At 33.9% G+C, this 12,715-nt stretch overlaps 1 protein-coding gene across 1 annotated transcript in view; it reads left to right on the forward strand.

Annotated features, from left to right (window-relative positions):
* LOC115211942 (multidrug resistance-associated protein 7) overlaps positions 1 to 9,247 on the forward strand; it is a 49,995-nt gene extending 40,748 nt beyond the window's left edge. Inside the window, exons 14-18 of the mRNA XM_029780700.2 lie at positions 1,540 to 1,709; positions 5,000 to 5,160; positions 6,119 to 6,372; positions 7,937 to 8,183; positions 8,610 to 9,247. Coding sequence (XP_029636560.1) covers positions 1,540 to 1,709; positions 5,000 to 5,160; positions 6,119 to 6,372; positions 7,937 to 8,183; positions 8,610 to 8,855 — 1,078 coding nt within the window. The 3' untranslated portion in view covers positions 8,856 to 9,247. The remainder of the gene's footprint in view (positions 1 to 1,539; positions 1,710 to 4,999; positions 5,161 to 6,118; positions 6,373 to 7,936; positions 8,184 to 8,609) is intronic.
* Positions 9,248 to 12,715: the final 3,468 nt, after the last annotated feature.

Genomic DNA, 12,715 nt, shown 5'->3' on the forward strand with positions numbered 1-12,715 from the left:
CAGGAATAATATATCTCAGGCTACAGTGTCTAATGTCCCTTTTCCTGTAGTGGTATAAAAATGTACTTTCTTTTTAACATTTATGTGGTCTGATCAATAACTGTCCAGACTGTTGCTATAGTAACGAAGCTAAAGCACTCAGAGTGAAGCCACTTGGCACAGATTCACCTTGAACTCTGCTGCGCATATGCACTAAGTTTTAGTGTTCTAGCTCACTTCTGCTGTTTACAGCAGTGCTTAAAAAGCAGGTGTGTAGCGTGTGTTGTTACATTCAACATGACAGAGAAAGTTGAGCGGAGAGTCTACATCAAACTTTGCCAAAAGCTTGGTGGTACTTGCTCAGAGGCCTACACAAAGTTTTCATCGTTCTCAACACAATCAAGTAGATCTTGTGCAACTGAAACCTGTTTGTGATTTTGGTCAGCTGAAAGCAGTTTTGGCACAAAACTGGCAGAAATCTTATACCCAAGTCTTCAGTGATAATGGTCTGAAATGAACCATAACTAATCTGCACATCCTCTGATAACTAACGGATGGCAATTTGATGATTTTTCCCTCACTGCTGCCCACACATCTGTGATGTTTTTCTCAGTTCTGCTGGTTGCAGGTCTCTCAGAATCTTTGTCAATATCGACATTTGTTTGGCCATCTTGAATATGTCTGACTCACTTGTACACTTGTGTGAAGCTCATACACTCCTCTCCATACACTTTCCACAACTTTGTGTAGGCCTCTGAGCAGGTATCGCCATGACAACTTTCTCTATCATAGTCAATGTGAAGATCACACACTACACACCTTCCTTCCAAGCACTGTTGTAAACAGCGGAAATGAGCTAGAATGTTAAAACTTACTGTTCATGCACAGCAGTGTTCAAGATCAATCTTTGCCTAGCAGCTTCACTCTGTGTGCTTTAGCTTTGTTACTATGGCAACAGTCCAGCTACTTATTGATCAGATTGCATATATATTTTATATACTCATTATTCACTTATATGAAGGAAGGTTGTAAAACTATATATTTGTATAGATTTGAGACAACATATTGGCAACATTTACTTTCATCCTAAATTTTCTTTTAATTTTGTAATATCTGACTTTTTATTTTACATATGCAAATGCCAGGGTTTATATTTTACATATATAGAATTACTTTAATTGAGATTGAAGCAAGTAATATTTTATGGAAGTCAGATATAGACAATAAAAGCTAAACTCTAGCTTCAACAGGAAAGTAACTGATTCAGTATATATAATTTGTTGGATATGCTGTGGGAAATTAACAAGTTAAGTGTGAAGAATCTGAAAAAGTGCCTAAATATTAAAGGCACTGGACAAAGGAAGGGAGCATATACCCACACATGCCCAATATGGACGTGAAATATGAATGGGTGACATGTTTGGTGAAAACCTTTAAAGAAACAGAAGCAGCATTGGGTAAAGAGAGGCACACAAAAATTTACTTTAAAATTTGTGAGAAATGATCAGCTTAAACAAATACAAATACCATAGTTTTATATTTGCATATATGTCATTCCAGATTCCAAGAAGATAATTTATGTAAACTTGATGATAACCAAAGAGCGCAGTTTGCTGACATGACCGTTTCTTGCTGGCTAGACTTTAGATTACAAATGATAGGTGTAGCTATTATTTCTGGTGTAGCTATCATTGCTGTTATTGAGCATCATTTTCAAACTTCTAATGTGGGTAAGTATTGACAATTGTTTCTTCCATAAAACTGTATAATTATTATTGTCTTACTTTGAACTGCACTTAAAAAAAATCAAATGTTTTGACAATAAGTTTATCTACTTAGAAAAATAATGACCCACACTGTACATTACAATAGTTTGTTTATTTGTAATTTCATCCAATACTTTATAAGTAATTTACCTAATTAAAATTACTTATACATGATATAGTGTATATTGTCATAAACATTAATACCAATGATGCTGCTGCCATGTAAAAAGCACTGGTGCTGTGGCCTCCTAAGAAGCACCCAATATTCACTGTAAAATGGTTGGCATTAAGAAAGGCATCCAGCTGTAAAAAGCAAGCCAGTTTTTGTCAAGCCATCCAACACATACCAGCATGGAAAAAAGACATTACATGTTGATGATAATTGATGATTATAATATAATGTATATTATGATATACATTATATGTATATTATATAATATGCATATATATAATATATGCTGTGCAAAAAGAGAAAATTGATTACTTGTTGCAATGGATTTTAACTCTGGATATATAAGTCATTAGTAAAATGTTGTGGTTTACTTGAAGCAGTATTTCAATAGTGAAAAATACGAAGAAATAAAAATCCCTTAGTAATGCAAATTTAGGGAAAAATGAATTCATTTAGTTTTCCAATTTTAGCAATTTCTAATCATGAACTGAAAAATTTGAAATGAGAAATAGCCTGTATGCAAAATCAAAACTGTTATTGCATATGCAGGTTATATAGGCCAGTTTATTTGAATCATACAATGGTTTTCTCAATGTCAAGCAGCTTGTAATGCATGTTAATCTGTGGTTACCAACACCTGGTAAGTAATACTTCTTTAATATGTAATCCACTGATATACCTATAAAAAATTTGCAAAGAAAATCTAAGTTATAAATCATGGCTGTTTGTAGGTGTTTGTAGACAAGGCTGTCATATTCATCTATTCTCAAATAAGTACATGCAACAGACAGGGGCAACCTGTCTTAAATTCCTCTATGATGAACAAGAGGAGGTGGAGGACCGATCCTTGACGAACCTCTACTTGTACCCTGAATTCTTTGCTGTATTCGTTCCCAACCCTCACCTTACTGGTAGCGTCCCTGTACATGGCTTGTACAGCTCTCACCAACCCCTCGTCTATCCTTAGTTTCTGCATTGACCACCAGATAAGGGATCGAGGACCCTGTCAAAAGCTTTCTCCAAGTCAACAAAAGCCAAGTACAGAGGTTTATCTTTGGCTATGTATTTCTCCTGCAGCTGCCTTACCAGAATTATAGCATCAGTGGTGCTTCTCCCTGGCACAAATCCAAACTACATCTCATCTAGACCAACTCTCTCCCTAATTAATTGGGCTATGACTCTCTCTGTAACTTTCATCATTTATTGTTTATAATATGTGGTGTTGTACAGCTGGCTACATTACTAGATAATCTACTATTATCCAAGATATTAGCTTTTTTATAGTAAATTGTATATGAAAGAAATTTATTTAAAATAAAAGATAATTTATATTATCTATTAAATTATCTATGAATAATAATATGGAAATAATGATAGATAACTGGAAAAGTTTATCATATCTTTTAATATTCTTACCACCAACATTGCTGGCCATCTGACATTTGAATTATTTATCAGCTGATAAGTTAGAAGTGATAAAGTATGACATTGAACATGGTAACAGAGCAGCTGTGAGCATATCAATGTGAATGAGCAAAACATCAGATTGCAGAGGAAAGCTCAAGATAAACTTGAATTAATATCAATATCCAAAACAAGAAATACTGCCATCTTTTGAACTTATTGAAATATGTAAACAGCAGAAAGATGACTGACATTGGTTTATTGACTATCATCATTAAAATGTATGCCAGAGCTGTTTACAGGTAAATCCACCTGCTTGAACTAAAGTGATCATGTGGGTGGGAAAAAAAACTTGGTAGTCTATGTAATATACTATGTAATATACACATTTCTAAATTTAAATATGGTTTCGATGAAAAAGCGTGTATTATACATGGAATTTGATAGTATCATCTTTATGTTTGCTTTCCATGTTAGCATATGTTGGAAGAGCTATCTTGATTTGAGTCGTTTCTTATTTGTAGTTCCTGCCTTCCTAGTTTGGTTGCAGGACTATGTCTTGATCAAAATGTTCCTGTTTTCAACATTTCTACGTTTGGCTATGCCTCCAAACATTAGTCACTTTACAGAGTATACAGCATTCACTTTTTCATGGCTAGTCTGTCATATCTTCTACTAGTCTAAAAAAAATGCTCTCAACCCTACATTGTTCGTTTTTTCATGTGTTAATCACTTTAAGGAGTGTATTAAGTGCATTTTTTTAATCATAACAAAAGCACTATTGATGTTGCCTTGTGCACTACATTCTGTATTGTGTACTTGTTTCGGAAGTACATATACTAACATTAGAACAATACAGAAAAGATTATTCTGTGGTGTCTCTGTCTGCCCAGAGCAATATGACCTAAAAAGTGAACGGATGAGAAAGAGAGTATGGTGAGGGAAACAATGACTGGGGTGAGTTGATGGTGGAGGCGGGTGTGAGTGAAGAGCCTTGGTAATGGAGCAAGATGGATATTGAGAGGCATTAGAAAGCTTATATCCCAAACTAACCATTTGCAAAAGATTGTAACCAGGTGAAAGCAGTGACTACAACCCACTGATCCACTAACCTAAACAGGAAAAACCTTGGACTCTATTAATGATAGAGACAGTGCTAAAAATCACTAAAGGGTCATCACTAAAGAGTTCTACTGCTGTTTGATGGCTAACATGACCTAAACACACACTCTCTCCATCTCTCCCTCTCTCTTACACACACACACATGCACACATATTCTCTCACACTCTCTCAGCTGTATACAATGACAGTTCTCAAAATTTATGTATTCATTTTGTTTTATAGGTTTCATATTGCTTATCTTTCACTTTTGATCAGATATAAAAATATCCAGTAACTTTAGAATTGTGTATTTATATGTGATTTAATACTACTGGAGATACAATTTTTCTAAGATAGAGATCATCAACAAAACATTTCTTGCTTATAATTAGTGTCAAAGTTACTGAAGCTGTTTTTATTATTACTGAGTTGCTTTACAATGCATTTACCATTTGACTTACTTTATTTCTAATTAGTAAAATAAAATATGAGACATGAGTATTAAGTATTCTTTTTGTAATTTGAAATTATTACTGTTGTTATGTCTTCAACAGACAATCATACTATCTTTTGCAGTTCTAGTTGGATTAGCCCTAACTTATGCCCTGTCCATCACACAGCTTCTCAATGGTGTTGTTAAATTTTTCACTGAGACTGAAAAAATGATGGTTAGTGTAGAACGAGCACAACAATATATTGAGAGAATCCCTCATGAACGAGAAATTGGTCTCAATATGGTAAATACTGCATGCTTTCAGATACTTTCTTTTCAATGATATTGTCTTAAGAAATAGTTTTATTTTACCACTTGGTTCAAATGTTTAACCCTTTAGCATTCAGATTATTCTGTCAAATGTAATGCTTATTTATTTACATTCTTTTGAATTGATTATGCATTATCTTGTATCTCTGAGATTTCAATGATGTGATTCTTTGTTTTTAAACTGACATTGTAGGGTAGATGCAAGAGGCCAGATCTGGCCAGTTTAAACATAAAGCAGGTAGAATATTTGCACCTGATATGGTTGGTTGAAATGTTAAAGGGTTAAAAAGATTTAATGACCAGTCATTTGACTGTGTTTCTCAACTGTTTTTTTTTTTACCTACAGACCCCTTTGATTCCTATTTTTCTCGGATGGACCATCATAGCCATTTGCTGTTTAAAAAACTCTATTATATTTTTGTAATTAAATATTATTTGGAATTGTATTAAAAAAATTGTGAAAATATTTTGAGTGTTGTAGAAGTATAACTAATTTGTTGCAGATAAATTTTGACAATAAAATCTTATAAGGACTGCCAAGAGCCATGTGGACCCTGGTTGAGAACCACTGATTTAACTAAACTGTATTTATATATATGAGACGTATGTTCCTCATCATCATCATTTAGCATCCTCTTTCCATGTTGGCATGGGTTGGACAATTTGACATGGAGCTGGCCAGACTCCAACTATGTGTTGTGATATAGTTTCTATGGCTGGATGCCCTTCCTAATGCCACCCACTTCAAAGAGTGTGTTGGGTCCATTTTATGTGCCACTGGCATATGTGCATTTACATATCAACAGCACAGGTGCATTAATGCCGCACCAGCACCTGAAGGACAAGCTTGTGTGTGTGGAAGACACAGTTTGAAAACATTTTAAAAACATAGTGACTTTAAATGAAATTAGTTTTATCTTTTTATTTTTCAGCCTGCTTCATCTTGGCCACAAAAAGGTTGCATTGTTTTTCGGCGTGTACAATTGCAATATAGACCAGGGTTACCAAATGCTTTAGTAGATGTCTCTTTTGAAACTCGAGCTGGTGAAAAAATCGGTATTGTTGGCCGAACAGGTTCTGGAAAATCTAGTCTGTTCTTAGCCATTTTCCGCATGGTAGAATTAAAAAAAGGAGAAATACTGGTTGATGGTATTAATGTAGCTAGTGTTGATTTAACTGTACTTAGGTAAGTACAACATTTTTTGGTTCAAATTTATTGTAAGTTGGTAGCATAAAATCAACATAAGAGATGGAGCTTACCACCCACTTTGTGTTGCATTCCTAAGCAGTCTGACTCTTAGGCTGAAGAATACCAGATGTGGCTCTATGTTGCTTCTCAACATGGTTCTGGGTTTAGTCCCACTGCATGGCAGCTTGGGAAAGTGTTTTCTGCTATAGCCTCAGGCCAGCCAAAGCCTTGTGAGTGGATTTCGTAGATGGAAACTGAAAGAAGCCTATTGTGTATATATATATATATATATATATATATATTTGAGTGTGTGTCTTTGTGTCTGTGTTTCTCCACCACCACCACTTGGCAGCCGGTGTTGGTGTGTTTACATCCCTCTAACTTAGTGGTTCAGTAAAAACGACTGATAGAATAAGCACCAGACTTAACCAAAAAAATAAGTATTGGGGGTCAATTCATTTGGTTAAAAATTCTTCAAGTTGGTGTCCTAGCATGACCACTGTCTAATGACTGAAACAAGTAATAGATAAAAGATAAGGAATGTTGAGATTGCATCACTAATTAATTATAATTTTTAAAGAGTGTCAGTGCATAAAGTGTTGGACTATTAGATGGGTCAAAGCTACTGTAGGTATTTTCTTATGTATATAGGCAGCACAATGGATTCTACATAATTCTGATCAAGATGAAGAAGCAAAATGGGTACCAAGTGATGTAGGATGTTATCTGCAAAATTCTGGTGTTATATCCAGAAAGAGATTTTGTCTTTTCAAAAAATCCTCTGAGAAATAAGTAAAATGTCTTGTTGATTTCAGTATGTCTCCTATTTCAAATTCAAATTTTTTGATAAGGTTGACTATGCTTTACATCCTTTAGAAGTTGACAGAATATATATTAGTCAATTACCGGGTCAAGTTAATCAAGTTCCCACCTCTCCAAACAACTGGCCTTGTGTTTAACCCTTTTAATGCCAACCAGCCTGGGACTGCTCTTGGTTCAATGACACACATTCCCTGCATTAAAGAGATCTTAAAATTTATTGAAATTTCATGTTTATCTATGTTCCAAATACTAGTTTAATAACGACCAAGTTATTTCACTTAATTTGTCATTATTTCAAAAATTAATCAAAACAAGAAGGGTTAAATTAGAAATCCTTATTATTCATGTGTGTGTGTTTTCTAAATTGGTTTCTAACATCATACGCTATCATAATTCTAAATAGTTATAAAATGTATGACTAAATTTGGAAGCATATCTAAGCTTTAATTAAAGAAATTATCATGTTCCTAACTAGTGATGCAATGATATTTTGAATCAATAACAAGATCATAATTTATTACTAAAATTTATTTCTTCTTATTAGGATCAGAGAATTATCCAATAGAATTTTCTAATAGATTAATCTTATATAATAGCAATGATGATTATAAAGCATAAAGAAATTGAAAAACAGGTTATAATGATTGTGTTCTCTTGCTCTTTTGAATTATAAAGTATATATATATTTATATTTGTTTAATATCAATCATTTTGTAAAGACAGGGTTAATCAATTTCAGGTCACGGCTTGCTATTATTCCTCAAGACCCCTTCCTTTTTGAGGGATCTGTTCGTGAGAATCTTGATCCATGTGGTATCTGTGATAATGATGATGAACTCCTGCAAGCATTAGAGCGGTGTTACTTGAGGGAAACTGTTGAAAAGCTTGGTGGTTTGGATTTTAAAGTTATTGAGCATGGTCGCAACTTTTCAGTTGGTCAGCGTCAATTATTTTGCCTTGCTCGGGCATTGTTAAGTAAATCTAAGGTAAATACACTTTAATTATTAAAACAATTATTAGTATCTGCTTATATTTCAATTTCATTCTAAAAATTAGACTTGAAGAAAAATTCAATATTAGTTATTTTGAAAACTGTTTTCTTTCTCATATGCCATATTAATCTCCAAATACACACTGTTGTTATTTTATTAATTTGTTTAAATGAAGCATTTTCTTCTTTATTCTAAAATTTAATAATTGTGTTTAAAAAATAGTTTTAATTTTATACATTCTTGTTCACATATTTTTATCTATTACAACGCATTCTATTTTAATTCTGTTAGATACCTAATAAGTTATGAATTTTATTAATTAAAATCTCTTGACTTTGGAAATAGTTTAGAGTCACAATATTGCATAAAAAATTCTGTCAGTCTTTTACTAATATGAAATCAATATTTGTCTTATTTCAGATCCTCTGTATTGATGAAGCAACTGCCAATGTTGACCACCAAACAGATCATCTGATACAACAGACAATTCGATCAGAATTTGTCAATACTACCGTGATGACTATTGCACATCGCATTAACACTATTATGGACAGTGATAGTATTTTGGTTATGGATAACGGCCGGGTTGCAGAATTTGCACCACCATCTACTCTCCGTAACGATCCAGAATCGCTATTCTACAGACTTGTCCATACTGATCGGTAGTTGATTAAAATTCTTGTGTACCAAATTTGTATTTATCTAACAGAACTTGTACCATTATTTTTTATCTGGCTTTCGGCTTTCTTTACCTTTACTTTCCTTTTACTAAAATTTTCTTTTGTACATTTTAAAATCTAATTGCAAAATAATTGTGATATCCCAGTTTTTATTTTGTATGCATTTTTAAATGTTTCATTGTCTTGGCTAGCATTCTTGTATTATTACGAGTATTTTAGCTATGAAGTGTTTTTATGTTTGTCATTTTTTTAAGTGTAAACTTCAGACTTTTATTGTAAAGAAAACTACATTCCAGAAAGAGCAAATTATTTTATTACCCTCGACATATCTGCAGATTCTTTCAAAACTTGTGAAAATAAATTCTTTTAATTAGTTGGGTTTTTTTTGTTAAAATTAGCAACAGCCTTTGAAGATTGAAGGTTTTCTTTTTGTTTTGTTAAGTACACAACATTATATTTATTTTTAAAGAATTTGTGTGGATTAGCAGTAAGTATTTGACTGATTCTCTGCTGCTGCTAATGATAATGTATGTTCTGAGTCTAATTTTATGGTTAAACTATTTGACTAAAAAAAAAAAAAATGCTTGGGAAGCTGTCAAAAACATTTATTTCAGTTAATGAAATAATTAAGCACCAGAAATGCTTCATCCTATTCAGAAAGTGCAAGAGTTACTAAGAGATATTGTAAGCTCTTCTTCTGATAATTAAACCATCACAATGTCAGAAGCTTTTTTGTATCAGTCATAAGCATCTCATTCCTTAGCCTGTATGCTTTCTCTGAATTAGTGTTTGCTTGTAGAAGGGTTCCATCAGCAGTCTCTTGTCAACCATAGCCACTTCGAGCTGGTTTCAGCTGCCATACTGATCTCCTTCATGGTCATTTTTAGTTGAGCTCCAAACCTATCTTTTGCAGGAAATAGTAAACCATGTTGTTGGAAAGCAGCAGTAGCTGACTTCAATAAGGAATGAGGCTGTGCATCATCAAATTCCTGATATTTGGCTTTCTTCAGTTGGTGAGAAATATCAAGTGTCATCCCAGGGCACTGCTAGATCAGCTATGATGATTGTATTTGCTTTCTTGGAAAGCAAGAACATGTCTGGCCAGAGCAATGTTACTGCCACCTTCTCTGGAAGACCAGCCTACTCTTCAGATCTATTTGCACCTCCTAGTCTGGAGCTTGATACAAAATAGTGTATTAAGTCTTTTGAAAAACAATCATAACGATCTACTATAGAATATTACAAGTTTAATTTTTAAGCATTTACAGTTAGCTACCCTTTCTATTACTATCAAACAAGCAGAGAACCTAAAGTATAAAATAAATAATAATAAAACATTGTGTACAGTGTTCAGGTGCACTACAACTCATCTAAAGTGTATGTATAGTACATAGGGTAATGTACAAGCGTCAGGAAAAGAACAGTGCATGAGTCATGACATACACATATGTGCATGAGTATGGAAGGGGGACAATCAGGTGTAGTTTCGGCGGATTTCGGAAAGCATGAGGGCCTTAAAGGATGCAGTGTCATGGCAGTCAACAACTGATGCAGGCAGTTTGTTCCATGCTTCAGCAACTCTGAGCGTGAAAAAATGTTTCCGAAAGTCATGGGAGCTGTGCTGTTTTCTGACTTTGTAGGCATGTCCACGTGTGTTGGACACATGGAGATCAAAAAGGTGTTCAGTGTTGTTGTTGGTGAGGTGGTTGATAACTTTGTGGGTGTTTACCAAGTCCATTGCCAGACGCCGGAGCTTCAGTGAATCCATGCCCAGGGAAACAAGGCGCTTAGAGTATGGTAGGTGTCTGATGGAGGGTATGCGTTTGGTTGCACGTCTGAACAGATTCCAGGAGATCAATGTTCTGAGCAAGATTGGGGTTCCAAACTGATGATGCGAATTCCAAGTGTGGTCGTACCATAGCTGTATACAGCTTTAAATAGATGGCTGGAGAGCGGCTAACAAAAGTCTTGCTGAGTGATGCCAAGACACCCTCAGCCTTCTTGACAATTTTAGAGATATGCTTTGTCCAACGCAAATCACTGCCGACAGTGATGCCTAGGTCACGCTCGCAAGAGGATTTCTTGATATCAGTGTTGTGGAGGGAGTATGTGGACGCAGGGTTTTTTCTTCCAAAATGCATGGTGGTACACTTGTCCACAGCCAGTTTGTGATCCATTGCTGCATTGATATATAGTTCTCTAATGCTCACTATATTCCTTCCTCCCACCACCATAGTTGTATATGTATGCTTTTCATAGTTTGTGTATTAAGTAGATAAGAGAAACTGGATATGCTACTCAGACTAATGAACGATAAGTTTCTTTAATCCTTTCGTTACCAACCCAACCAAAATCGGCTCTGGCTCTGTAGTACAAATGTCTTGTTTTCATTAAAATATACCACCAAACCTTAGTCGCAATTTATGTTCCTAACACTAGCTTAATGATAACTAAGTTATTTTACTAAATTCTGTTATATTTAAAATAATTGAAAGAAACACAGAGCATCTCAAAATAAATACAGTAACGAAAGGGTTAAGCTGTATGTGTACACAATCAAATATACTAAAAGGTACAGTATTACCTATTGCTTTTCAACTACTGATCATGAAATCTCTCATAATTTTGAGGTTGAAATAATACAAAAGTTGTCAAGGTCAATAATACCAAAAAAAAAAAAAATACATACATAAATACTTAGAAAATAATATTAATCTATACTCAACAAAAAAGTCATAAACTCACTTAACTGAACATTTCTGATCATCATGAATAGACAACAGCTATATTTTCAGAAGAGAAAATATAGCTGTCATCTAAAAAGCACATGCAACTTGTATGCATTTTGGATACCCATTAGCTACTGCAAGTAATAGTTATCAGTATTTTAACCCTTTAGCATTCGGGTTATTCTATCAAATGTAATGATTATTGATTCTCATTGTTTTGAATTAATCATGCATTATCTCATATACTTAAGATTTCAATGATGTAGTTTAATGTAGAATAACATTGTAGGGCAGGTGTAAGAACCTAGATCTGGTCAGTTTGAATATAAAACAATTAGAAAATTTTGGCCAGTTTAAATGCTAAAGGGTTAACATATATATATTTCACTTGTATATTTATTTTTAGCTTTATTGCCTATAAAACTATTGGTTGCAGTTTCAACCATAGTTTTTTTTCTTTTCTAGAATACTAATATTTGTTGTCACTTATTACATATCAGAAGTTAATTTCAAGGCATTCAATTAAATTTTGTCCCTATTAACTTAATGTTGATGAAGGTATGAATCTTGAAACAATTTCCAGTGTCTAGTTTCAGTTGAAATATCCCTCGTTGTATTAATGTATTTGAGAAAAGCCTCAATTTTCTAATTAATTACATCATGCTTTAGACATATACCTATTTCATAACTTGTTTAATACAGCATTAACTAAATATACAAATGACATGTAGATTCATAACTATTCTTTTGGAATAATGATAATCTACATGTCAATGACAAATATAGAAAAACCATAGGTGCAGGCATGATTGTGGGATCAAAAAATTTGTTTCCCAGTCTGTGTGGTTATGGGTTCATTCCTACTGCGTAACACTTCAAAGCCTTGCAAGTGGATTTGCTAGGCAGAAACTGAAAGAAGACTATTGTATGTGTGTGTTTTATTTGCATATATCTTGCTCGCATCTAAGTTGTGATGTATGGGTGGTGCTGTCAGTTCTCGTAAAACCACCTGCTCACTTTGTGCCTTTAAAGCTGCATGAAATGAGAGATCTTCTCAAAAAAAGGGTTAGTGATAGGAAGGGTACCCAGCTGTAAAACAATGCCTCAATAACATATT

The sequence above is a fragment of the Octopus sinensis genome, linkage group LG1 (assembly GCF_006345805.1).
Source record: "Octopus sinensis linkage group LG1, ASM634580v1, whole genome shotgun sequence".
Classification (NCBI taxonomy): domain Eukaryota; kingdom Metazoa; phylum Mollusca; class Cephalopoda; order Octopoda; family Octopodidae; genus Octopus; species Octopus sinensis.